Source organism: Emydura macquarii, unplaced genomic scaffold (genome assembly GCF_026122565.2).
Source record: "Emydura macquarii macquarii isolate MOO-44397 ecotype Brisbane River unplaced genomic scaffold, CSIRO-AGI_Emac_v2 contig_729, whole genome shotgun sequence".
Classification (NCBI taxonomy): Eukaryota; Metazoa; Chordata; order Testudines; family Chelidae; genus Emydura; species Emydura macquarii.
The window spans coordinates 1,517,381-1,544,789 of NW_027130866.1; the positions used below are offsets into that span (position 1 = coordinate 1,517,381).

At 40.9% G+C, this 27,409-nt stretch overlaps 1 protein-coding gene across 15 annotated transcripts in view; it reads left to right on the plus strand.

The window, feature by feature from the left end:
• DLG1 (discs large MAGUK scaffold protein 1) overlaps window positions 1-27,409 on the plus strand; it is a 302,234-nt gene that overhangs the window by 147,712 nt on the left and 127,113 nt on the right. For 13 of the 15 annotated variants that reach the window (XM_067542838.1, XM_067542842.1, XM_067542840.1 and 10 more), the window contains 2 exons: window positions 25,123-25,173; window positions 25,584-25,708. In XM_067542838.1, coding sequence (XP_067398939.1) covers window positions 25,123-25,173; window positions 25,584-25,708 — 176 coding nt within the window. Of the gene's footprint in view, window positions 1-15,595; window positions 15,675-25,122; window positions 25,174-25,583; window positions 25,709-27,409 lie in introns of all 15 variants that reach the window. The other 2 variants (XM_067542851.1, XM_067542852.1) reach the window with 1 other exon arrangement.

Consider the following 27,409-nt stretch of genomic DNA (forward strand, 5'->3'; position numbering starts at 1 on the left):
ATAAAATTTAAAAAAAATAAACACTCAAGGTTCTTGCTACATATCTTAACATCATTAAAAATACCACATTAACCTTTTTTGAGGGTTTTTTGTTTAGTGATCACTTATGAAATTTTAATTTTAAAATCAAGGAAATTCTCAATTTAAAATTACATTAAACTGAAGTAAAATGGAGTATACATACCAATAACCATTGAGGGCAAAAACGTTCTCGAAATATGATTATTCAAAAACAAGCCCTACGGAAAATTCAGTTAAATTTAAAAGGAAAGGAAAGGTTTTCAGTTACTGCGTGCTACTTAATAACATGAGAAAATGCCATTCTTATTAAACAAAACCAGTTCTTTGTTAAAGCAACTATTTACAGAAGTGCTGCAGCTTAGAATTCCAGACATATCTATGCAGACTGACTTCCTTGGACTTCCTCCAAACTCTTCTGTTCCACAACCCTGTTCCTCCCTCCAAGTTCCATGCAGGTTACTATATCTTTTAAGAAATTGTTTTTCGTGAAAGAGTTTCTTGATTACTTGGTGTATTCAGAGGTATTCGTATATAGCCCACTATGGCCACACAACTTCTATCGCCAACCTAGTGTTCTCTGTCATGTGTCCTATTTCAGTTGTGCTGGTTTTCAAATCAGTCTCTCTCTTCTCTTGTTTGTGTTACCGCTTTTGGTGGGGATGTGCTTCAGCCCTGTTGCTGCCTTTTTTCTCTTGGTTGGTGTCCTATTGATCCTCTGTATTGTCCATATGCCCTGTTGCTTCTGATTCTCCAGATAGCCAAGGTTAGTTCAAGTCCTCCTTGTCCTTGGCCTGATCTGTGTGTGCCAGCTGTTTGCCACTCCCTTGTAGTTGTTTTCAGTTTCATCTTCACTGGTGTCCTGCGTCTGTAGCTATGTCAGAAGACCTGTGTCCCACTGCAGCTTGGACTATTGCCTTTTGCCATTAGTTTGTGTAGCAGTTTGATGAGTGGATACAGACTTGCTGCCTTATGTGTAATGATCTCAGGTCCTTGGCCCCTTTGTTATAGGGGGCTGGCTGCCTGGCTTGGCATTCTCTTAAATATTTCTCTGTACTGTCAGTCATTCCTTCACTGGGCTGCAGCAGAATCCTCATCGGAAGCCGTTCTTGGTTCTCTGGCCCATCAGTCCCTGTGCTTGGGCTCCTCTCTAATTCCTGGGAGGAAATATTGCAATGGTCCAACACGGCCAGGTAGGGAAATCTTCCTGTCTGCTATCAGTCTCTTGGCTGTCTTTACTGCTGACTCTGTCTCTCTTTTGCTTTATGGTTATGCAGTGGATGACATATTATGCTCAAATTCCTATTTAAAACTGAATTATTTGAATAATGGAAGAGAAGATGCTAGAATAAATTGATGATGTAAAAAACAATAGGTCATCAGGCCCAGATAGTATGCTTTTAAGAGTTCTGAAAGAGTTTAAGGATGAAATGGCTGAGCTGCTAGCAATAATATGCAGATTCTCATAAAAACCAGTACTGTTCTGAAGGATTGGAGAGTGGCAAATGTTGTAAATGTTTTGTTTAAAAAGGCTCTAGGGATGATCTAGGGAATTGCACACCAGTAAGGCTCTCATCTGTAATTGGCAAATTGATTGAAATGATCATTTTAAAAAGAACAATAAAACACCTGTAAGATCATGGTATGATAGGGTCTATCCAGCACAGTTTCTGCAAGGGAAATTTCTTTCATTCTTCTCTCAGAATTCGTTGAATATGTCAATATGGTAGTGGATAAAGGAGAACTAGCAGACATAATTTACTTAGGCTTTGAAAAGACCTTTGGAAGGGTACCTTATAAGAGGCTACTAAAGAAACTAAGAAATAATGGGGTGAGAAGAGAAGTAATGTCATGGATCAAAAATTGACTAAGAGAGAAGACATAGTGTAGAATCAGTTAGTTTGCTTCATGACGAAAAGTTGACAATGGGGGTGCCTCAAGGTTCTGTACCAAGTCCAGTATTCTTTAATATATTCATTGATGACATAGAGAAGACCTTTAGTAGTGATGTAGCAAAATTTCCTAATGACACAACATTATTTGTTAGTCAAGACTGGAGAGCACTGTGAAGAACTTCAGAGATTTAACCAAACTTACTAAATGGGGAATTCAATGGCAAATAAAACTCAGTTTAAATATATGCAAAGTAATGCACATTGAAGAGAAAATTTTGAACTAATCTTATAACTTAAAAGGTTCCAAATGAATTGTATCACCTCAAGAAATGAACCAGGGTATTATTGTAGACATCTCAAAGAAAATCTTTGTTCAACATGCAGTAGCAGTCCAGAAAGCTAACAAGATCTTAGGATGAATAAGCAATGGGGGTGGTGAATAATATGGAGAATATCTTAGTGCCTTTACATAAATCAGTAGGGCTGCCTCATTTGTAATACTGCATGCAGTACTGGGGACTCCATTTGAAAGGGATATTGCAGAACTAGAGAGGGTTCAGAAAAGGGCAACAACAGTGATCGCTGGCCTGGAAAGAAACTCATACAAAGAGAGATTAAAAAGACTGTGATTATTTACTTTTGAAAGGAGATGAATAAGAAAAAATGTTATAAGGGTATATAAAATAGTGAATGATCTCGAGAAGGTAGATCTGGAACTTATGTTCTCCCCATATCATAATGCAAGAACATGGGGACATTCAATGAAATGGAAAGGTAGCAAATTCAAAAGTGACTACAGGAAATATGTTTTCACACAGTGCATAAATTGTGGAACTCATTGCCACAGCAAGTCATTGAGGCCAAGAGTCCGACAAGATTCAAAATGGAACTGGACAAGTATATGTATACAAGAATTTTCCAAATTGTTATATCAGAGAATTAGCTCTGCTATAGTTAAGGTTGAGCATTGATTTCTGTTTAAAGGTCAACTATGTTAAGCGCTCCAAACTCCACGTGCTTACTTGCATCATCTTTAATTTGCCATAAGATATGGATGTGCAAAGTACTATTGGTAGTGCAGTGGAGTCATTTAGCAAGGGCTTTCTGAGGTACCACCTGCCAAAAACATTTTACAAAAATCATCTGGTTCTTACTATGTTTTTTTGAACACACTTGGAGCTCAAACCATGGTTCTAATCATCCCCCAGGTGATCTCATTCGGCATTTATCTTATCCAGAGTATGATAATAGAGTTACATTATTAGTTATTAAACCAAGAGTTTGAAACTACAAGTTGCTCTTGCCAAACAGATTAAAATGCACATGTGCAGCAAAATGAGGGCTCTTGTAATAGTCAGAATTGTCAGACAATCTGTCAGTAACTCAATGACTGAAGGGTAGGAATTCTGTATCACCACGCCCCTGCCCCTTCCTGCTTCCAGCTGGTACATAACACTCCTCACAGCCCCACCATCTTCCTACCACCACAAGTTTAGCCGGGGCCATGATGTGGCAATGAAGAGGGTGGAGCTGGGGATGGGAGGTCATGGAGCAATGAGCATGGTAGAGGAAATGTTGAAAAAAGTGAGCAGTAGTAGGGGAGTCTGAGTAATTGGAGAGATATGGAGGTCAAAACAGTGAGGGGTGGGTGTGTGTGCGTGCGTGTGTGTGTGTGTGTGAGAGAGAGAGAATGAGAATGTGTGTGTGTGCAGGGAAGAGCAGGGTGGAAAAGACTGGACATAGCTGTGCAGTAGGAGATATTGTGGGGGTGGGGGCTTCAGTTCTGTCCTCCCAAAACTGCCGCACACTTCAGTCAGTGATAGATGCCTGGCTGGCCTCCATCACTGTAGCATCTGAACACCTTGCAGTTTTAATGTATTTATCCTCACAACACTCCCCTTACAGGGTAGAGGTAGGAAAGTGCTGTTTTTCCCATTTTACATCTGGAAAACTGTGACACGGAGACTAAAGGACTTGTCCAACATCACATTCCATAATAGAGGCTCAATTTAAATGTATACCCCAAATTAAAAAAACATAGTAAGAGGACCAAAAAAGTGTCACCACAGCTAAACAGAAAATTAAAAGAAGTAGTTAGAGGCAAGAAGGCATCCTTTAAAAAGTGGAAGTTAAATCCTTTTGAGGAAAATAGAAAGAAGCATAAACTCTGGCAAGTGAAATGTAAAAATATAATTGGGAAGGCCAAAAAAGAATTTGAAGAACAGCTAGCCAAAGACTCAAAACAAACAAACAAACAAACAAACCATTAAGTACATCAGAAGCAGGAAGCCTACTTAACAACCAGTGGGAGCACTGGACAATCGACATGCTAAAGGAGGCACTCAAGCAAGATAAGGCTATCGTGGAGAAACTAAATGAATTTGTTGCATCTGTCTTCACAGCTGCAGATGTGATGCAGATTCCCAAACCTGAGCCGTTCCTTTTAGGAAACAAGTCTGAGAAACTGTTCCACATTGAGTATCATTAGAGGAGGTTTTGGAACAAATTAATAAATTAAACAGTAATAAGTCACCAGGACCAGATGGTTTTCATCCAAGAGTTCTGAAGGAACTCAAATGTGAAATTGCAGAACTACTATCTGTGGCATGTAACCTATCATTTAAATCAGCTTCTGTACCAGATGACTGGAAGATAGCCAATGTGATGCCAATTTTTTAAAAAGGCTTCAGAGGCAATCCAAGCAATTTACAGGCTGGTAATCCTAATTTCAGTACCAGGAAAATTAGTTGAAATGATAGTAAAAAACAGAATTATCAGACACATAGATCAACACGATTTGTTGGGGGAAGAGACAACATAGCATGTATAAAGGGAAATCATGCCTCACCAATCCACTAGAAATCTTTAAGGGGGTCAACAAGCATGTGGAGAAGGGTGATCAAGTGGATATAGTGTACTCAGATTTTCAGAAAGGTCCATGACCCAAAGGCTCTTAAACAAAGTAAGTGGTCATGGGATAAGCGGAAAGGTCCCCTCCTGGATCAGAAACTGATTAAAAGATACAAAACAAAGGGTAGGAATAAATGGTCAGTTTTCAGAATGGAGAGAGGTAAATAATGGGGCCCCCAGGGGTCTGTACTTGGATCAGTACTGTTCAAAATATTCATAAATAATCTGGAAAAAGGGATAAACAGTGAGATGGCAAAATTTGCAGATAATGTGAAAGTACTCAAGATAGTTAAGTCCAAATCAGACTGCAAAGAGTTACAAAGGGATTTTACAAAAGTGGGTGACTGGGCAACAAAATAGCAGATGAAATTCAGTGTTGATAAATACAAAGTAATGCACATTGGAAAACATAATCCCAGCTATACATATAAAATGATGGGGTCTAAATTAGTTATCACTCAAGAAAGAGATCTTCATGTCATTGTGGATAATTCTCTGAAACCATGCGTCCTTAGAAGTTTTTAAGGCCCAGCTTGATAAAGCCCTGGCTGGGATGATTTAGTTAGGGTTGGTCATTAGGAAAGGGATAGATAATATGACAGAAAATATCTTATTGCCTGTTTATACTTCCATGGGACGCCCACATCTTGAGTACTGCGTGCAGATCTGGTCACCCAATCTCAAAAAAGATACATTGGAATTGGAAAAGGTACATGTTGTCAGTATGCTGTCCCAGCTCTGCGCAGATAACTAAGACACCAAACCACAATCGGATTATCCAATAACACAGAGATCTGTTTCAGTAACGAAGGTACCAGGCCAGTATTATTGCAGAGAAAGCACGGTCCTATAATCCTGCAGACTCTACAGGACCAACACATGTATGCTTGTTACAATGGACCAGTTCAATAAATGGCAGGGCTTTCCCCCTTAAGTGGACAAAGACACTCCCTTTGAGACCCTCTTTTATACATTGATACAAAGAAGTTGCATATTGCCCCTATGACATGTAGTTGCTACTCTCTGACATGGTATGATACCACCATCTGACGTGGTAAGATACCACCTTTTATCTTGTACCGGATGGTTTGGCCAAAACCTCTCTATCCATAGGGGTCAGTAAGCCCTCATTATCTTTGGGGTTTTGGGATGTTCTGGTACCTTTCTGGAATGTGCTTGCATGAGTGTTCTCTACCTAGTGCTTCCTTAGGAATGTGTGTATCAGCTCTGTTCTTGCCAGTTACTGAGAGTCTGCCAGCATTCCCAGCCTGACTTCTGCTAACTTTGCTTTATAACAGCAGGGCTTGACTATTACTTTAACTCAGGCCGTAGGCCTCATACATGGCCTGTTATACTAGGCCTCATGTCTCAGGCTCTCACTTTCTACTACAGTACAGAAAAGGGCAACAAAAATTATTAGAGGTATGGAAAAGCTTCCATATGAGGAGAAATTAAGAAGACTAGGACTTTTCAGCTTGGAAAAGAGAAGACTAAGCGGGGATATGATATAGGTCAATAAAATCATGACTGGTGTGGAGAAAGTAAATAAGGAATGTTATTTACTCTTATAACACCAGAACTTGGGGTTACCAAATGAAATCAATAGGCAGCAGGTTTAAAGTGAACAAAAGGAAGTATTTCTTCACACAGTGCACAGTCAGCCTGTAGAAGTCATTGCCTGAGGATGTTGTAAAGGCCAAGACTATAACAGGGTTCAAAAGAGAGCTAAATAAGTTCATGGCGGATCGGTCCATCAATATTAGCCAAGATGGGCAGGGATTGCTGTTTGCCAGAAGCTTGGAATGGCAATGGGATGGATCACTTGATGATTACCTGTTCTGTTCATTCCCTCTGAAGCACCCGGCATTGGCCACTGTTGGAAGACAGGACACTGGGCTAGATAGACTTTTGGTTTGACCCAGTATGGCTGTTCTTATGTAAGAAGAAGTCTGGAGCAAGGAACTAGTTTCTTGTCTCCCAAGGCCCTGGTCCTGATTGCTGGAGCCATTCTTCCTGTCCTGTCCTCCCTTCAAAAAATGTTGCCACTGACTTCATGCTAGTCTTGCAGCCTCTCCCTATTTTCTCAGCTTCTAGGCCCGTGGTCATGACTGCCCGTCCAGGGAAGAGGGTTGAGGAGGAAGAGCCTGATTGTGCTGAGCAAGCAGAGAGAAGACGAGATGATGCAGAGGCAGTGAACGTGCAGTCATTGCATTTTGTGGCTGGGATAAATGTTGCCAATCAGTCAGCAGCAGTGAAGGAGGAGGGCAGTATTGTGAAATATGGGAAGACTGAGAAATGAATTTTTTTAAAACCAAGGAAATTGAATGCCCAAAACTTCGTTGTCACAGAGTTAAGGTGGGCCAGTTCTGCCTCATGTCCTTCTAGAACGTGGTGAGTTGGGTAACTTAATTCTATATTTCCTGGTTTTCAAAGATTTAAAGTACCCACCAGCTCTACAGTGTTGCCTCCTAGAGCTGGCTATAGTCCTTAGAACTAGTTTAGTAAGGATGTTGCAAAGATGAACAAACTACGGAAAGAAGTGGTGGATTCTCACTCTCTTGAAGTTCTCTAGTCAAAATTGGATGTCTTTCTGAAAGATACTTTAGCCTAACACAAGTTATTAGGCCCTATACACCAGTAACTAGATGTCCCAAAAGCCACAATCAAGAAAGAAGGCTACATTGGTTAAAAACAACAATCTGACTTAAAGGGAATGTGAAGGCAGTTATAAATGGCAGAAATGTTCAATAAATATTTCTGTTCAGTGTTTGGGGGGAAAAGGTGATATTGTCAAGTCTGATGATGATGATGATGATGAAACACTTTACCTTCCAGTAATAACTCAGTAGGTTGTTAAAAAGCAGCTTTTAAAGTTAAACCTCTAAAATCAGCAGGTCCTGATAACTTTGTATCGAAAAGTTGTTCTTCGAGTGATGGTCCCTATATGGATTTGAAATGTGGGGTGCGCATGCACGCCATGCACCGGAACAATACTGTACCAGTCATGTGTCATCCTTATGTCTGCAGTCGAGGCTATAAGAGGCCATGCAGGTCGACACTGCACCAGTTCCCTCTTACCGCTGTATGGCCAGAGTCAGAACCCTGTTCCTCCGTGCTCTTAGCTTACTTAAGAGAATTGGTTGTCCCTTCTTGTATATGGTAGCAGATAGTATTTTTTCTTGTTCTTGTCAAGTATTAGTGTTTTAGTTAGTTAGTTTTGCTTTCGGACTTCCCCCCCCGTGGGGAAAACCCCCCCCCCCCCCCTCCAGGGATTATGCCCCGGCAAGTCAACTTAAAAAAACTGTGCTTCATGCCCATGCTCCTTCTCTGTAAGCAATGAGCACCAACGGTGACTATATGCCTTGGCAAAGTCCATGTCGTCGTCCACTGACAAGCTTGCTTGACTGTTAAATGTTGATTTTCAATAACCCTTGGAACACTGGAAGAAAGCTAGTGTTATGGCAATATTTTACAAGGGTGAACAGAATGGCCTTGAACAATCATAGGCCTGTCAGTCTGACTTTGATCCTGGAGAGAATAGTGGAACAAGCTTATATATAGGACTCAATTAATAAAGTATTACAAGGATAAGTTAAGTAATGCCAATCAAGGTGGTTTTATGGAAAACAGTTTGTGTCAAACTAACTGAATATTTTTTATGAGATTACCAGTTTAATTGATAAAAGGAATTTTTGATATAATAGACTTCTGTGATGCATTAGATTTGGGACTGTGACGTCTTATTTGGGGTACCCTGAACTTTATGCCCCTGTGTTCCTTCTCTTCCTCAACAAGAGAGTGTTTTGCTGCTATTAAGCACTGTGTCAGCTTCCTGACACAACAGCTTGTCTGCCTTGCCAGCAGACTCTTCGGACTCAGTCAGTCCAAACCCTGCCTTGCAGATAAGTCAGTGAATCCCAATTCCTGATTTCACCAGGGATGTGTCTATGGAGTGTTCAGTCCATGTCACTGGACATTCACAGAAGTTAAGTTCTCCTCCTCCTCCAGCGTATGCACCAGTCTGGTTGGCTAGCTGAGTACTCAGCCTCCAGTTTAATACACAGTATTGAGATGGTTTTGTAATAAAACAAGAATAAGTTTATTAACAAAGAATGGAGATTTAAGTGATAGTAAGCACGAATGAGAGATAGGTACAAGCAAAACAAAACTCGCTTTCTAGTGATGAAAAGTAAATTTCACAAAGTTACAAACTTGTTCAAGCAGATTTCTCACTTACATTGTCTCCAGCTTGCTTTCCAGGCCAAGAGAATTCAACTTTCAAAGGCTCAGAGGGTACTCTATGTTATCATTCCCCCAGTGGTGGATAATTCAGATGTCTCTGTTCCCCTTATGATTCCCCTCCCCCCTGGTGGTCTTTTGTCTCTGTTTCAAGAGCCAGGAAGGTTTCCTGGAGTGCAGATTCTGTTCTGGGTGTGGTCATTAGGCTGTCTTTTCCCCTGCTTGTTAGGTTGATGGCTTTGTTTACCTTATATGTTAATATGCTTCCACTATCCTGTGCCAGTGATCAAGCTTGTCAGACAAGTAAATATACATTCTTTTGTTTAGGGCAAACTGGGGCTAATGTGTTGCTTCCCAAATGGAGTTTAAGAATATATTTCCAACACACTGCTATAACTCTTTGTGCATAATCCATACGTTCATTACATAATGATTTTTGCGACCAGCATGTCACCAGTTTACATAGAATACCTTACCTGACACCTTTGAGGTATATATTAAGCAATGTATTGGGGCAATGCATGTATTACAGTATGATGGGGTTGGAACTCTGCTGGTTGGTATTGATGGGCTCTCAGAGTCACAGGTACTACACAACATTTTGATTAAAATATATATAACAATGAACATTAACTTTGACATGCATTAAATGGATAAAAAACTGGATAAAAGACACATCTGTAAATGTAATTGTAAACAGGAATCATTATTGAGTAGGTATGTTTTTAGTGTGGTCCTGCAGGGATCAGTTCTTGGCTGTAAATTGTTTAACAGTTGCATCAGTGATCTGAATGAAAACATAAAATCATCACTGATAAAGTTTGTGAATGACACAGATTCAGAGACTGGTAAATAATGATGAGGACAGGTCACTGATAGCTCTGTAAAATGAATTCAGGTAAACAATATGTCTTTTAATATGACCAAATGTAAAGTAATACAACTAGGAACAAAGAATGTAGGCTATATTTACAGGATGTGGGTCACTATCCTGGGAAACAGTGACTCTGAAAAAGATTTAAGGATTATGGGGGATAATAAAGTGAACATAAACTCCCTATGTTACTCTGTGGCCAAAAGGGCTAATGCAATCCTTGGATATATAATCCATGGTATCCTTGTACCCAAAGGTGAACTGGTGAAATTGCATCATTCCAAAGAGCACAAACAATAGCTCCTTTTCTACTGAGTATATACTCTTTCTGAATTTGTTAGGGCTCTTTTAGCAAATTCTTCGGGCTGCTGGCTTAACATTGTTGTGACTCCTAGCTCACCTCCTGTGGCATCACCCTGCAGCTCTAGCTACAATCTGTAAGGTTGTAGTACTTTAAGACTGATGTCCCAACTATGAGTTTCTTTACTCATTCAAATGCCTATTCTTGGGCCTCTGACCATTCCCATATGGAATCTTTGTGTGCTAATTGTCTCAAGAGTTCCCAAGCTTCTGATAGGTGCATATGGAAACTGCACCTATCAGAAAGGTAGCTGACCTCTATAAATCACTGGATTCTTTTCACATTCTTAGGACTGGGTATTTAGTTAATGGCTCTCTGTTTCTTGGAGTTAAGTTGGACTCTCTCAGAGGTCAACAGATGTCTGATTTAGGGGAACTCAGTTCTCAGCTTCAGCTTGTGTGCATTCAGCTTAATATTACACTCCTGATACCATTTTACGATTTGTCACGGATTGGTCCGATGGTCCTCGATTGCCTTTTTGTCTACGTCCCCTTCAGTGATAAGGATGTCATGAACTATAAACTTTCAACTGTGCTGAGCCTAGTCTAGGCTGAAAGCTTATTGATTAGGCTGTAGGCTGCCATCCTTCGATCCCTAACCACTTTAGGATCCCTTGATGGGGGAGGGCTAACTCAGCGAGAACAGAGATTTAAAAGGCTAGTTCTGAAGCAACCAGAGGAGCTAGTGAACAGGAGCAGCAAACAGGAGTTATGCAAAGGAGTTCTCCAGATGGATGAGCGACTATATGACCCTTGGGTGAGTTTGTTGTCTGTTAGTTTATTTGTTGTCTGTTTGCTTGCTTGACATTTATAGTGTGGTCTATTTTGGGGGTTGTGTGCTGAGCCAAGTGGCCTGCTAGGATTGGCTCAGTGTTTATTAGTGAAGCTCTAGTCTGCCATCCTTTGATGCCTAATCCCTTTAGAAACCCTTGACAAGGGGCTGGGACTAACTCAAGGAGAACAGGGGTTTAAAACTCAGCTCCTAAGTGACCAGATGAGCTACCGAACGGGAAATTTGGTGAGGGAGCATGAGAGCCAGATACACCTAATATACTCTACCCTTGGGCTAGTAAGCACCCAAAGAACAAACAAACAAAACAAAAACCCTGCAGGAGTACAAATAATGCAGACAGAAGTCCAGCACAGAATAGGGGGTATCCAGTTTATTGCACCAAATGCAGCATATATGATTCCCTGCTTTGTGGGCAGGTGGTGTACATGTGTATTTGGTGGAAGCAACTCATGGCCCTCAGAGACCAAGTACAGGCCCTTGAGACCAGAGTGGCAGAACTGGAGGAGTTAAGAAAGCCAAAGAGGTACACAGAGGAAATTTTTTGGGACACAGTACCCCCAGTTTGATAGCCTCTGTGCAGTTGAAGAGGATGAAAATCTTGGGGAAGTAAAAGTTAGAGCAAAGGGAAACGATTCCATAGTTGGGATTCTCTTTCCAAATGTTTTGGTATCCTGTCACACTGAGAATATCTGTCTGGGGTGGGGTATACCAGTTATTAGGAAGAGACAGGTAATAGTAATGGGGGATTCGATTATTAGAAATATAGATAGTTGGATTTGTGATGACCGAGAGAACTACATGTTGAATTGTCTGCTGTGTGCTAAGATTGTGGAGCTCTCAAGACATGTAGATAGACTTATGTGCAGTGCTAGGGAAGAACCAATGGTCAGGGTACCAGTGACATAGGGAAATTTAAGAGAAGGGTGCTGGAGACCAAATTTAGGCTGCTTGGTTAAAGATTAAAGTCCAGGACTTTCCTGGTAGCATTCTCTGAAAAGCTTCCAGTTCCATGCACAGGGCCAGTTAAACAGGTGGAACTGAAGGGTCTCAATGCATGGATGAGTCGATGATGTTGGGAGGAGGGATTCTTTTTGGGAAAGGAGGAGCCTATCCTGGAAGATGGAGCACATGGTTCGTACAGTGACATCCTTTGGGGAGGATTTATTAAAGGGGATTTTCTATATCCTAGTAAAGAGGAGAGAAAAGAAGCTGATAAAATACAGGTAGGAGCTGAAGAGAGAGAGACAAACGAAAGAGTCCCATTCAGTTATGTCACATGCAGGCAGTCAACTGAATATTGACAAAATGTACAAGTGCATGTATACCAATGCAAGAATTCTAAATACTAAAATGAGTGCCTGTTCTTAAATGAGGATATTGATATAACAGGCATCACAGAAACTTGGTAGAACGATAATAACCAATAGGACATGGTAATACCAGGGTACAAAATATACAGGAATGACAGTAGGCCACATTGGTGGAGAAGTGGTGTTATTTGACTCTATGCTTTCTTTCACATATATGTAAAAGCTTTAAATGAAGCAAACTGTACCATAGAATCTCTGAATAGAAATTCCATGCTTGAATTATAAGATTATAGCAATATGAATATTCTACTGACCACTTGACCAGGATGGTGATGGTCTGAGAGGTGAATACAGCTAAACCACTTAGTAGTAGCATCCCTAATGTAATTAAATTTAACATCTGGGGTGGAAGGGAGGGGGCGGGGAGGAAATACCATAGAAAACCACGCTTCAGCATTTAATTTCAAAAAAAGGAACTACACAAAATGAGGAAGCCAGATAAATGGAAATTAAAATGAACAATCATGGAAACTATTTAAAAACATCATAATAGATGCTCAAATCATGGATACCCCCACTAAAAAAAGAAAAAGTTCATAAGTGGATTGAAAAAAATGCCATCATGGCTAAATAGTAGAATAAAAGAGGCAGTTAGTCAAGAAGGCATCATTTTAAAATTAGAAGTAAAATCCTACTGAAGAAAATAGGAAAGAGCATAAACTCTGGGAAGTCAAGTGTAAAAGTATAATTAGGGAGGTTAAAAAATAATTTGATGAATAACTGCAGAATACACACAAACTAACAGCAATTTTTTAAAAAATACATCAGAAGCAGGAATTTTGCCAAACAATTAGTGGGGTCATTGGATGATCAAAGTACTGAAGAAGCACTCAAAGACATGGCAATTGTGGAGAAACTAAATGAATTCTTTGCATCAGTCTTCACTGCAGGGGATGTGAGGGAGATTCCCACCCTTAAGCCATTCTTTTTAGGTGACAAATCTGAGGAACTTTCCCAGATTGAGGTGTTGATAGAGGTGGTTTTGGAACAAATGTATAAATTAACAATAGTAAATCACCAGGACCAGATGGCATTCACCCAAGAGTTCCGAAAGAACTCACATATGAAATTGCAGAACTACTAACTGGGTATGTAACTTATAGCTTAAATCAGCCTCTGAACCAGGTGATTGGAAGATAGCTAATATATGCTTTTTTTTAAAGGTTCCAGATGTGATCCTGGCAGTTACAGGCTGGTAAACAGAATTCTCAGACACATAGATGAACAAGATATGTTGGGGAAAGGCCAACATGGCTTTTGTAAAGGGAAATCATGCCTCATGAATTTCTCAGAGTTCTTTAATGGGGTCAACAAGCATTTGCACAAGGGTGACCCAGTGAATAGAGTGTACTTGGACTTTCAGAAAGCATCTGACAAAGGCTCTTAAGCAAAGTAAGCAGTAATGTGACAAGAGGAAAAGTCCTTTTATGAATCAGTAACTGGTTTAAAGATAAAAACCAAAGGGTAGAAATAAATGATCCGCTTTCACAATGGAAAGTGGAAATAGTGGGGTCCCCCAACGATCTGTAAATGGGCCTGTGTTGTTCAACATATTCATAAATGATCTGGAAAAGGGGATGAACAGTCTGATGGCAAGATTTGCAGGTGATGCAAAATTACTCAAGATAGTTAAATCCAAAGCAGACTGTGAAGCATTACAAAGGGATCTCACAAAACTGGGTAAGTGTGCAACAAAGTAGCAAATGAATTCAGTGTTGATAAGTGCAAAGTTATGCACATTGGAGACATGATCCCAACTATACATACAAAATAACGAGGTCTAAATTAACTGTTACCTCTCAAGAAAAAGATCTTGGAGTCATTTTAGATGGTTTTTTGAAATCATTTGATCAATGTGCGGTGGCAGTCAAAAAATCTTAACAATGGTAGGAACTCTTAGGAAAGGAATAGCTAAGACAGAAAATATCATAACCCCACTATACTAATCCATGGTATCCTTACATCTTGGATATTGTGTGCACTTCTGATTGCTCTATCTCAAAAAGATATATTAGAATTGGAAAAGGTAGAGAGAAGGGCAACAAAAATTATTACGGGTACAGAACAGTTTCCATCTGAAAAGAGATTAAAAAGACTAGGACTGTTCATTTTAGTAAAGAGAGGACTAACAGGGATATGACAGGTCTATAAAATCATGACTAGTGTGGAGAAAGTGAATAAGGAAGTGTTATTTACCCTGTCACATAATGGAAGAACCAGGGATCACTCAGTGAAATTAATAGGCATCAGTTTTAAAATAAACATAAGGAAGTACATCTTCACATAGTGCCCAGTCAACCTGTGGAACTCATTGCCAGGGGATGTTGTAAGGCCAAAAAGCATAATAGGGTTCAAAGAAGAATTAGGTAAGTTCCTGGAGGATGGGCCCATCAGTGGATACTAGCCGAGAGGTCAGGGACACACCCATGCTCTGGGTATCTCTAACTCTCCAATTGCTAGAAGCTGGGCCTTGACGACGGGGTGGATCATTTGACAGTTGCCCTGTTCTTTTCATTCCTTCTGAAGCACGTGGCACTGACTCTTGTAGGAAGACAGGATACTGGCCTAAAGGGACCATTGTTCTGACCCAGTTCGGCCATTCTTATGTTCTTAAACCTGGAAGTTACTGTGGTGTTTGGTTCGATTTACACTATAACACCTCTGGGGCTGGACTGATTCCCATAGTTATTGCTTCTTCTTCAAGTGATGTCCCCATGGATGATTCACTGTAGGTGAAGCAGCACCTTTGCATCTGGATTAAGAGATCTTCGATATCAGTGCCCGTCAGACCTTGCAAGTGCACCTCCCCTGCCTCACTTAGTGCGCAGGAAGTATATGTAGCGCTGTGTGGTCTGACTGCTCTGAGTTCCTTCTCTACTACCTGTGGTCTGGAATGGAACACTTTGCACTTTTTCGTCTTCTCCTTAGATAGTTCTGTAGTAAAATCTCTCTTAGATAGTTCTTTTCCTTTCTTCATTTAAAAAAAAATTATCATTAGTATTAATTTTTTTTCTACTATTTTATTTTTATTTCTATGACCCTACAGTCTTTAGCATAGTGTAGGTTTCCATTTTCCTGCTTCCCTCCCTTCCTGGTCAGAAAGCTGTTACTTCACCCTTATGCTCTGTACTTCCAGGTTTAAGAGGTGCATCTACTGCAGTGCTGCCTTCCTGATAATGGACTGCCACACAGAGCGCATTCGTTGTTTGGGAGAGGTACATGTTCCTCAGAAATGCTCCCACTGCCTTTTTTTGAAACCTAGAGCACGAAAGGACGGGGATATCAGACTTAAATCACTTCTTATGGAGAAGTCCCTTTGTCCAGCCTCCGGTCCTTGCTCACACTGCTCCCCGTAGAGGTCCTCACGATCATCAAGATCGACTACCAACCCTCATTCTCCACATCCAAGTAAGAAAAACATCCTCCGACTGGGCTGAGGGTAAGAAGAGAGTGGCTCCCTCTTCAACTCCTGAGGCACAAACCCCAAGAATGCTGTCCCCAGCTAGATCCGTGGTGTCAACAGTTTCTGAGAGGGGGTAGGGTGCCACAAAGAAACTGAGTTCCTCAGCTTCTAAGATAAGGTCAAAATACCATACTAGGGACATCATCAGCTATCAGCACCACCTTCTATTTGCAGTGGTGGAAGCAAGCCCGTGACCTTATCCGTGGCATCGAGACCCTTTGTGGCTCTGAAACAGCCAACAGCACCGATATTGGCACCGACCTCAACCGCCACTATGCCATTGGCTCTGAAAAAATCTCTGGTGCCACATGCTGGCCATGCTGAAAAACACATCACAGCACTGTGTATGACAGCAGCACCGTTGATGCCATATACACCACAGGATTACAGATGCATATCAGACCTAAGAATATCTGATACTCCAGAGTCTCTGCGCCTTCAGTGAGACTTACCTGAAGTCTCTGTCACCTGAGTCAAGCCATGCTTCTCTCTCTCTGGGATGGGAATGACTCCCCCCCTTCCCAAGTGATGCACAGGAGGAGGAAGAGGCATATGCTAAATTATTGCCCAATCAATGTTGGGATAAATAGTGCTGGCCTTGCAAACTTACCCTTCAACACCTTAGGGTACCCAATGCTGGCAAGGTCCTCCCTTGATGCAAGCAAACATTCCTCTTCCACCTAACTGTTCATACTGGGACCCTTGCACCATGTATAGGGCTCAATTTGGTAACCCACCAGCACAACAGATACCACATCCTCCATCTATCCCATCCTCAACATCCAGAAGAGGAACATGAGGACGATCAAGCAGAAGAGGCATCACCGAGCCTGCACTTCTCATCATCCTTACCTGATGAGGCCATCATGCCACTGTCTCCTACTGCAGCTGATGATTTTAGATATTTTCAGGACTTGTTCTGCAGAGTGGCAGATGCTCTGCACATCCAGTTGGAGGTGAAAGAATAGCAACATGAGCTGATTGACATTCTCTATGCCTCCTTGGCAGCAAAAATTGCACTACTTGAACTGGCCAATCTTTTATGGCAGACCACATCCTCTATCCTGCCTACATGCCAATGTGCAGATAGAAAATACATGTACCAGCAAGGAACACAGAATTCTTATTTTCACACACTATTCTGAACTCCCTTGTTGTTAATGCGGTGCAAGAAAAGAACCGCCAAAACCAATTCCGATCTGCCCATCCCAACCAGGATTGGAAATGATTAGATTTATTCTGGAGAAAATTTTATTCTACCGCCGCCCTCCAGTTTAGAATTTCAAACTATGAAGCTCTCATGGTGAAATACAATTATATTAACTACTCCAAACTGGAGGAGTTACATCAAGACCTCCCAGAGTCTAAAAAGGAGCAATTCTTTCCCCTAATAGCGGAAGACCATCTCATAGCCAACACAGCTCTTCAAGCCTTCTTGGACTCAGCTGACACAGCAGCCCAATCCATTGCTACCATAATAGTAATGTGGCGAGCCTCCTGGTTCCATATCTCAGGATTCATAGAATCATAGATGATTAGGGTTGGAAGGGATCTCAGGAGGTCATCTAGTCCAACCCCCTGCTCAAAGCAGGACCAACCCCAACTAAATCATCTCAGCCTGGGCTTTGTCAAGCTGGATCTTAAAAACCTTTAACGATGGACATTCCATCACCTCTCTAGGTAACCCATTCCAGTGCTTCACCACCCTTTTAGTGAAAATTCTTTTCCTACTAGTCAACCTTGACCTCCCCCACTGCAACTTGGACCATTACTTCTCAGTGGTGGCAGATGACAGAAAAAGAACAGCCTAGCTCCATCCTCCCTGAACCCCCCATTCAGGTAGTTGAAGGCCGCAATCAAATCACCCTCACTCTTCTCTTCTGCAGACTAAACAAGCCTAGTTCCCTCAGCCTCTCCTCATAAATCACGTCCTCAAGCCCCCTAATCATTTTTTTGCCCTCTGCTGGACTTTCTCCAATTTGTCCACATCCTTCCTGTAGTGGGGGTCCCAAAACTGAACACAATACTCCAGATGTGTCCTCACCAATGCCGAATATAGGGGAATAATCACTTCTATCAATCTCTTGGCAGTGCTTCTACTAATGCAGCCAAATATGCCATTAGCCTTCTTAGCAAAAAGGGCACACTGTTGACTCATATCCAGCTTCTTGTCCACTGTAACCCTGAGGTCCTTTTCTGCAGAACTGCTGCCTAGCCAGTCGGTCCTCAGTCTGTAGCAATGCATGGGATTCTTCCATTCTAAGTGCAGGACTCCTTGTTGAACCTCATCAGATTTCTTTTGGCCTAATCTTCCAATTTGTCTAGGTCACTCTGTAGCCTATCCCTACCCTCCAGCATATCTACCACTCCCCCCAGGTTCGTGCCATCTGCATATTTGCTGCAGGTGCAATCCACTCTGTCCTCCAGATCATTAACGAAGATGTTGAACAAAACTGGCCACAGGATCAACCCCTGGGGCACTCCGTTTGTTACCAGCCACCAACTAGACATCGAGCTGTTGATCACCCCTTGTTGAGCCTGATGATCTAGCTAGCTTTCTATCCACCTTAGTCTATTCATCCAACCCATACTTCTTTAACTTGCTGGCAAGAATATTGTGGGAGACCATATCAGAAGCTTTTCTAAAGTCAAGATATATCACATCCACCACTTTTCCCACATCCACAGAGCCAGTCATTTCTTTATAGAAGGCAATTAGGTTGGTCAGGCATGACTTGTCCTTGGAGAATCCATGCTGACTGTTCCTGATCACCTTCTTCTCTTCCACGTGCCTCAAAATGGATTTCTTGAGGACCTGCTCCATGATTTTTCCAGGTACTGAGGTGAGGCTGGCTGGTCTGTAATTTCGTAGTTCCTCCTCCTTACCTGTTTTAAAGTTCGGCACTGTATTTGCCTTTTTCCAATCGTCCGGGACCTCCCCTAATCGCTATGAGTTTTCAGTGGTAATGGCCAATGGCTCTGCAATCATATCATAGAATCATAGAATTCTATGATATGATTGCAGAGCCATTGGCCATTATCATCCAACTCCATATCAGCCAACTCCATCAGCACCCTCGGATGCATTGCATCCAGCTCCATGGACTTGTGCATGTCCAGCTTTTCTGAATAGTTCTGAACCTGTTCTTTCATCACTGAGGGCTGCTCACCTCCTCCCCATTCTGTGCTGCCCCATGCAGTCGTCTGGGAGTTGACCCTGTCTGTGAAGACAGAGGGAAAAAAAGCATTGAGTACTTCAGCTTTTTCCACATCATCTGTCACTAGGTTGCCTCCTCCATTGTGTAAGGGCCCACACTTTTCACTGATCACTTTCTTGTTGCTAACATACCTATAGAAACCCTTCTTGTTACCCTTGGCCTTCCTGATTTCACTCCTGCATGCTCATGCAGTATTTTTATTTCCCCAAGGAGATACAAATAACAGTTGAAGATGTGTCATTTGGAGGACAACAATTGTTCTCAGAGCGTACCGACAAAGCACTACACTCGCTTAAGGTTTCCCAAGTCACACTCAGCTCTCTGGATATGTACACTTCACAGCAAAGAGGAGATCAGGGAAATACCAACTTTCCCCAAGATCCCGGCCTCAACCTTATTACCCGTAGCAGCAGTTTGACAACCAACGCCACCGTCAATGCTCTCCCAATAATCACAATAACAGACCACCTGCTGCACAAGGGGCAATGTCTCATATACCTTCCAACAAACAATAGTTTTGAAGGTGAGGGCAAGGGCCCAATAACACTCTATCTTCCCCTCCTGCCTCCCAAATCTATGACATCACAAACAGATCACCAGTTTGGTGACCAATTAGCTCCATTCCTACCATCTTGGATGCTTATTGTTTTGGACAAATAGGTCCTGGAAATAATCAAGGAAGGGTATTCCCTTCCTAACTATGCCATCTTGCCACCCCTCTCACGAGCCTATCCTCAGGGAGGAAGTAAAGCATCTTCTGCAAGTGGGAGACATAGAGCCGGTCTCTGGACAACACAGAGGACAAGGCTTGTACTCCCACTACTTCCTGGTTCAGAAGAAATCTGGTGATTGGCATTCCATTCTGGACCTTCACAACCTAAACAAGTTTGTCAAACTGCAATAATTCAAGATGGTCACCCTCTCGACGATCATACTGGCATTGTAACAAGGGAATTGTTCTCGGCCCTCGACCTACAGGATGCATACTTCCATATCCCCATCCATCCCACTCAGACGCTTCCTACAATTTGCAGTGGACAACAGTCACTTCCAGTACAAAGTATACTGCCTTTCGGCCTATCAGCAATGCCGCAAGTTCTTTCCGAAGTACTTGCAGTGACTGCGGCTCATTTAAGAAAAAGAGGAATTATGATCTTCCCATATTTGGATGATTACCTCCTCAAAGCTCCATCCAAGGCCGAAGCACTCCGAGCGTTTCACACAACGATGAATATTTTCAAAAGCTTAGGTCTCCTTATCGATCTTGAAAAATCCACTTTGAGACAGGTGGAAACATTAGAATTCATTGGGGGTCAACTTGACGCCATACAAGCAAGAGCATTTCTGCTATCTCACAGGTTCACAGCCATAACAGACCTGATCTCCAAAGCACGAGTGTGCCCCCTGATTTCAGCACACACATGCCTCGCGCTCCTAGGACATATGGTAGCAGCCACTTTCATAGTCAGACATACAAAGTTACATATGCAATGTCTCTAGGGCTGGCACTGCCCTGTGGACCTTCCTCATAAACATAGCATTAAGGAACACACTTCCCAGGGAAGTCATGGAAGCTCCTTCACTGGAGGTTTTCAGAAAGAGGTTGGATAGCCATCTGTGTTGGATGGTTAGACCCAACAAATCCTGCATCTTGGCAGAGAGTTAGACTAGATAACCCTGTGGTCCCTTCAAATCCTGTAGTTCCATTAGATTTCTTCCAAGCTTCTATAACTTCCCCAGTGCTCTGAGAGTTATTGAAAATCAACATTAATGGTCCAGTGAACGCCTCAGCCAGCTCTTTTAAATTTAAGATTTGGATACAGATTATCTGGACTGGTTGATTTTAAAATGTCTGTCTGTAGTAGCTTCTGTTTAACATTATCCAGAAATACCATTGGAATGGAAAGGGTGTTATCACCATTTGATGGAACTGAATCGTCTAGTTTTTTCCCAAATGAAGGACAAATAGTTACTGAACATCTCTGCCTTTTCTGCATTATTATTGATAATTCTACCATTTCCATCGAGTAATGGACAAATACCGTTGTTAGAATTCTTTTTGTTCCTAATGTATTTTTAAAAACTTCTTATTGTCCTTAACTCTGCTGCCCATAGGTTTCTCCTTGTGTCCCTTGGCTTCTCTTATTTCTACAATTCCTAACTTCTGATTTTTATTCATTACTATCAACTAAAATCTAAACAATTGTCTCATGAAAGAACTTTCCAAAGACTAAAAGGAAAGCCATGATCCCAGAAAATGGAAGCAAAGAGGGAAGCTAATGATAAATTATTAATAGAACACAATGGTCATGATACACATGAAGTAGATTGTGCAGATAAAATGGTATGTGAAATTTAATAATCCAGTGAGAAATGTTAAACTTAATCGAACACAACAGTAATTAGTGAAGATAGGAAAGTAATGGCTAACCATGAGAATATCCATAACTGAGCAATCAGGTTAATTGTATGTTCCCACATGTACTGAAGAGCACTGATGGAAGAGTAAGCCTCATGAGATGGACATTGCCGTAGTATTGTATTCTAATAAAAGTACTTAATGAATTTTAACCAAGGAATGAGATGTCAAATGTTTATAATATTAAACATGTAAAACTAACAACTTACCAACTGAGTTAATGAGAGCACCCAGTTTTGAAATTAAAACGAAAAAGCTCTAGTTAGATATACTTTAAATAGTAGATCTATAGACATGACAAATAAGATAAAGCAACTGGAATCTCTAAGGATATAGCCAAAACATTAGTCATACATGTTTAATTAAAAAAAATACTTGTTTCTAGTGTTAGATAGACATAGTCTGACATTTGCAGACATCAGAAAAGTAGAAAAAAGAAAATTAAACCTCAGCATTGTCCATGTCAGAATATTTGTCTTTTTAGCTGAATTATGAGCAATATTGGAACTAAGTTTTGCAGCACTCAGCAGGACATGAATATAAGAAAAAGTCCCTTTACAAATGTCATGAAAACAATGACTCAAAAGAAAGATACTTAACAGTAGAGCCCTGCAAATCTGCAGCTATCAGCATAATTTCTTGTGGATTGCAGTCGGATGATCACAGAGCTGACCTCTGCAACTTCTGGAGCAGGGTTGGAGCAGCTGCCGTCCAGGGGTGCAGCAAACACCTGATCAGCTGCTAAACTGCCAACAGGGCTCAAAAACTGATCAGCTGTTAGGCAGAAGGGGCAGCTGGGAGGGCTGATCAGCTGTTAGGTGAGAGGGTGGGGCTCATCTGATCAGCTGTTAGGGGGTGGGGCTCATCAGTTGTTTGGGGGGGCAGGGGTAATACAAACAAGTAATACAATAGATGAGTATACTGTTTTAAATATAATAAAATCTAGCAAAATTAAAGATAAAGATAGGCCTTGTGATCTTGAGGTGATCAAATCCTTCAACACTTTAAGGGATGCACTTTCTATAGAATGGGCGTTTTTGAACCCAGATTTGAGAAACAAAGCAAGACTAAAGAAGTGGCAAAATCTGTGTAATGGATCAGCTTTGAAGCAATTGAAAGTAAAGTAATAAAATGACAGTTAGAACATAGTGCCTTGTAATGAATCCTGCCTGTCTTGTAAAGTTCTGATTTTGTCTCACCATCCACCAGCTAAATGTTAAACAGTGCTTCTCTTAGCCAAAAGGATCGTCTTCAAACACAACTCCTGCTCTGTCATATCTCTTCAACTCAAACCTTCCGTCTGCCTATGATGTCTATAAACTAGGTATTGTCTTTGAATCTGAATTTTCCTTCTTATGTCACTCCCACACATTGCTTTCCTTGCTGCAGTGTCAGCTGAAGTCCTCACCTTTGCCTTCCTATCATTGAATTCACTCAAGTATTGGCTTTAGCAGGAAAAAAGAGTACAACAGACTACAGCATTCACTCTTGAATTTGTCAGAATCAGTATCAAGTGGTTTTAAGCAGCTGCAGTCAGATGAAGTGGGAATGAACTGTTTAAACACAGAGAAAAATTAAAATGTGATCAAAGAATTGGACCACAAATGAGGCCAGAAGTTATGAATGATATTGCCTGGAGATCAGAAGATCCAAGCAGTTTGTAAAGGGAGTGGCCCCTGATAAAATTAAATGAATCAAATAAGGCATGAAAAAGAATTACAAATTGCTCATAGAAGTGAGGTAATATTATCTATTTCCAATAAGGGAAACACAAAATAAATATGACAAAGACCAGTATTCCAATTTCAATAGGTGTCTGACAGAGGCACGTAGAGGGCAGTAGATAATAGAAACCAGAAGATAAAGTACAGCTAGCTGAGCCAAATGGTTCTCAAAAGTAGTTAGGGTATTCAAATTTACTACTGGAAATGAGTATGGAGGTGTCAGCAGAGTGTATGTACAAGGTATCAGGCTAATCATATGGGGAGGTAAGGTAAGGTTCCTGACTACCTTAAACAATCAGGTAGAGGTGCCACCAGTTAGTAGCTGAGAACCCAGGCTGTGGAAACCCACTGTGTCCAAAAGAGAGGGACACTGCATGAGGGCTCCTGTTGATGATTAGAGTGTACAACAACCTGTAAAAACCCTCTGAGGCTGATAAGAAGAAAAAACAGAGGAAATATTTTACTACGAGAAATAAAACTGCCTTGATATGTGCGAGGAGATATTCCAAGACCTGTGACTCCAGGAGGTTGGAAAACTAAGCCTATAAAATTAATGTTTATAGAAAGTTGGGCCGCTATGGGTATTGTGAAAAATCCAAAGGAAATCCAAGCCTCATTTGACTGAGCTGCTGTTACTGACAAAGGGTTAACTGTATGCTATTTTGCCAGACATTGGCTTAGCAACACAGTTGTCTTGAAGACAATGCTTGGAGCACCCCTACCACAGCAACAGGAGCAAAAAGCTACTGCCAAATTCCACTGAACTGTTAATGGGTCTTCACACTCCAAAAAAGGAACAGGATTTCAACTCCAACACTATTAGTGTCAGGCATCTTGCAGAATCGCTGTCTGCCATAACAAAATCACCAACAAGTAAGCGATCATTCCGTGGATCTGAGGGTAGTACGGACTCTGTGGTGCTTGCAGATACCCCTGGTGCTGACCATACAGATACTCTGCTCCCTCAGATACAACAAATCAAACCAACTTCTTAACAGAGGAAAAGGAAATAGAAAACTCATCTGGAACAACACAGACAAGCAGCTCAGCATCCATCTGTCTTGTTTCTGTTTGTTATCTAGATTGTTGTATTTTAATATTGAAGCACAGAATATTTTTCATTGGCTTTTACTAATTTAGATATAAATAGAGAGAAGAATGCTTTATCTGATTCCAGTTTTCTTAGAGACCCTCAACTGAGGATATTGAATAGTAAAATGTTCTCATTACAATAAAAAGTATTGAGCAATCATCATGAATCATTTTCAAACAGCTATAATACTAGATAACTGTTTCAGTTACCACATGTTCATGTTTGTAGATGATAGTCCCAGAGTCCAGACTCTAGCCCAAGCCCAGAAACCTACACAGCAATAAGACAACCCCACAACCTGAGCCCAAGCTGCACCATGTTATTAAACAAGAACATGTCTATAGTTTGTAACCCTTTCAGCCCAAGCTGCACCAAGTCCTGGAACAAAACTTTGAAAGAATATTTGAGTTTTAAGTTTAACTTACAAAATATTCTGGTTTGTTTTATCATTTTGCTTTTTTTATTGAAGATTTACAAACTATAATAACCATGCCAAATATCACTGTGAACGTTGAGTAGAAGTTTAAGTATTTTTTTAGGTTTTCAATGAGAAATAATATGTAGAATTGCCATTTTCCTGCTGCCACTGAGGAGGAATAGAATCATAGAATCATAGAATATTAGAGTTGGAAGGGACCTCAGGAGGTCATCTAGTCCAACCCCCTGCCATCAGAATACTGAGCAAATGTTTTGTGCTATGTGGAGTATAAAATTCTACAGAACTTTTTTCTTTTTCCTTCATTTAGGTTAATGGAACGGATGCAGATTATGAATATGAAGAAATTACACTTGAAAGGGTAATAAACTAAATGCTCTTCCATAAATTTTGTTTGGAAGGAGATTCACACTTTGTGTATTGAAAGGTTGGCCTCTTGATTGCATGCAGTTAAACATCAACATTAGAAGATTACTTTGCTGTTCTTTCTTTTTGGTTTATTCTTAGATCCATTAATTGCACCTAAATATGAAATATATTGAATAGTGAATATAAAAGGCCCACAAATTTCATAGATTTTGCACACACTTTATATACTTAATTTAATACTTGTTAAATACTGTTTTGATAATAGAGCTGGAATTTCTACAGTCATTCCAAAATTGCTATCTTGTGAGTTTTGACAATTATATCAGTACAGTATGGATTGCAGAAATACTAGTACATAATATATTCTCAGCATTCTGCAAATAAGTGATATTTATTTTTCAGGGAAATTCAGGGCTTGGCTTTAGCATTGCAGGTGGCACGGACAACCCACACATTGGGGATGACTCAAGTATTTTCATTACAAAAATCATAGCAGGGGGTGCAGCTGCTCAGGATGGAAGATTACGGTATGTTAACTTTAAACGCTGTGTTACTGAATGCAGTGCCTTTTATTAGAAGGGAAAGGGAAAAACATTTTCAAGTGGTTTTATTTATTTTTCTTTTAGTTAAAAGAATTAGTTAAAACTTAAAAAAGTAATACGCTATCATTTTTACAGAGTTTTTTTTGTAAGTAACATAAATAATTTTTATTTAAATTAAAAGGGGTTTATTTGTTTTGTATTTAATCCAACATCTCTAACTTAATGAATTCAGTTATCTCAGTTATATGGTGTAAATATATTGTACCTATTTCTTGATCTACCTTAATTCAGTAGGACCGTTGATAGGGCAACCAGATAGCAAGTTCCAGAGGGGTAGCCGTGTTAGTCTGTATATAGCAAAAACAACGAGAATTCTGTGGCACTTTAAAGACTAACAAATTAAATTTCAGCATGCATAAGCTTTCGTGAGCCTCAGCTCACTTCCTCACCTACTGCATCTGAGGAAGTGAGCTGAGGCTCACGAAAGCTTATGCCTGCTGAAATTAAATTTGTTAGTCTTTAAAGTGCTACAGAATTCTCGTTGTTTTTGCAGATAGCAAGTGTGAAAAATCAGGATGGGGGTAGGAGGTAACAGGCGCCTATATAAGAGCCCAAATATCAGGACTGTCCCTATAAAATCAGGATGTCTGGTCACCCTAGCTGTTGACAACAGGTAAGTATTTATTTTAATAATTGTCTCAGAAGCGATTGGTAGAGCCCTGCAGATCCATGGATATCTACTTTATATCTGTGGATGTAGATGTATTGTTCACCATGTTTGTGGATTGAAGATTGGATGCAGATCCCAAATTTTGTATCCGTAGAGGGCTCTAGTGATTGGGACAGATTCTCAACCCTGACTCTAGCCTGACAGGGAATCCACAGGTAACATAGAGCCATCTGTCATCCACTCTACCCCACACCATAGGGAAACAGGCATGTCAGAAAGAGCCAGAGCACTCTTCTGGTTCTGGACCAACACAACAGTCCCTTTTGGATCTCTATAGCTCGCTGTTTAGCGCAGACTTTGATCATCTCTAAATTCTAACCCGCGCCGCCCTCCTCCGCCCTGAGCCAACCTATGAGTGGGGGATAAAAAGCCACCTTTCTTTTCCATACCAATTCTTCAGATGCCCAAGGCTGAACTCAGCTTATATTTTAAATATATAGTCTGTCCTTTGAGATAACTGATAGACATTTTCTGCCTCAAAAAGTTTATAATACAGATACATAGCCAGTGGAAGGGTTATAATGTCCAAGCAGAATGAGGGATGGCAAGCATCATGTTGGTTGTGTGGCTTTTAATTTGGTTTCCTTACATGTAATGGGGCAAGGAGAGACAATTCGTTCATAGGAAGTTGGAAATAGGTAAAGGAATGATGGGAGGGGTATTATTGAGAAGGAAAATATCATAAAGGGCAGGGACATGAGGCTGCAGTAGAGGGAATGTGATGGAAGGCTGGAAAAGGACTTGGCCCAAACAGCCTATTGGTAAGGAGGAAAAAATAACGAGAATTAAAACAGACGACAGTAGAGACCAGTGGCATTTTAGCTGTCCAAAGTTTCCTCAGGTGACTAATCTTCCCTCTAAGCTGCTGCTGTTGCTTTGGCTTCTGTCAGGGGAAGACTTGACCTAAAAGTTTTTCTCCTACAACCCAGATGGCTGCGGGAGGGTGGGCCCAAAAG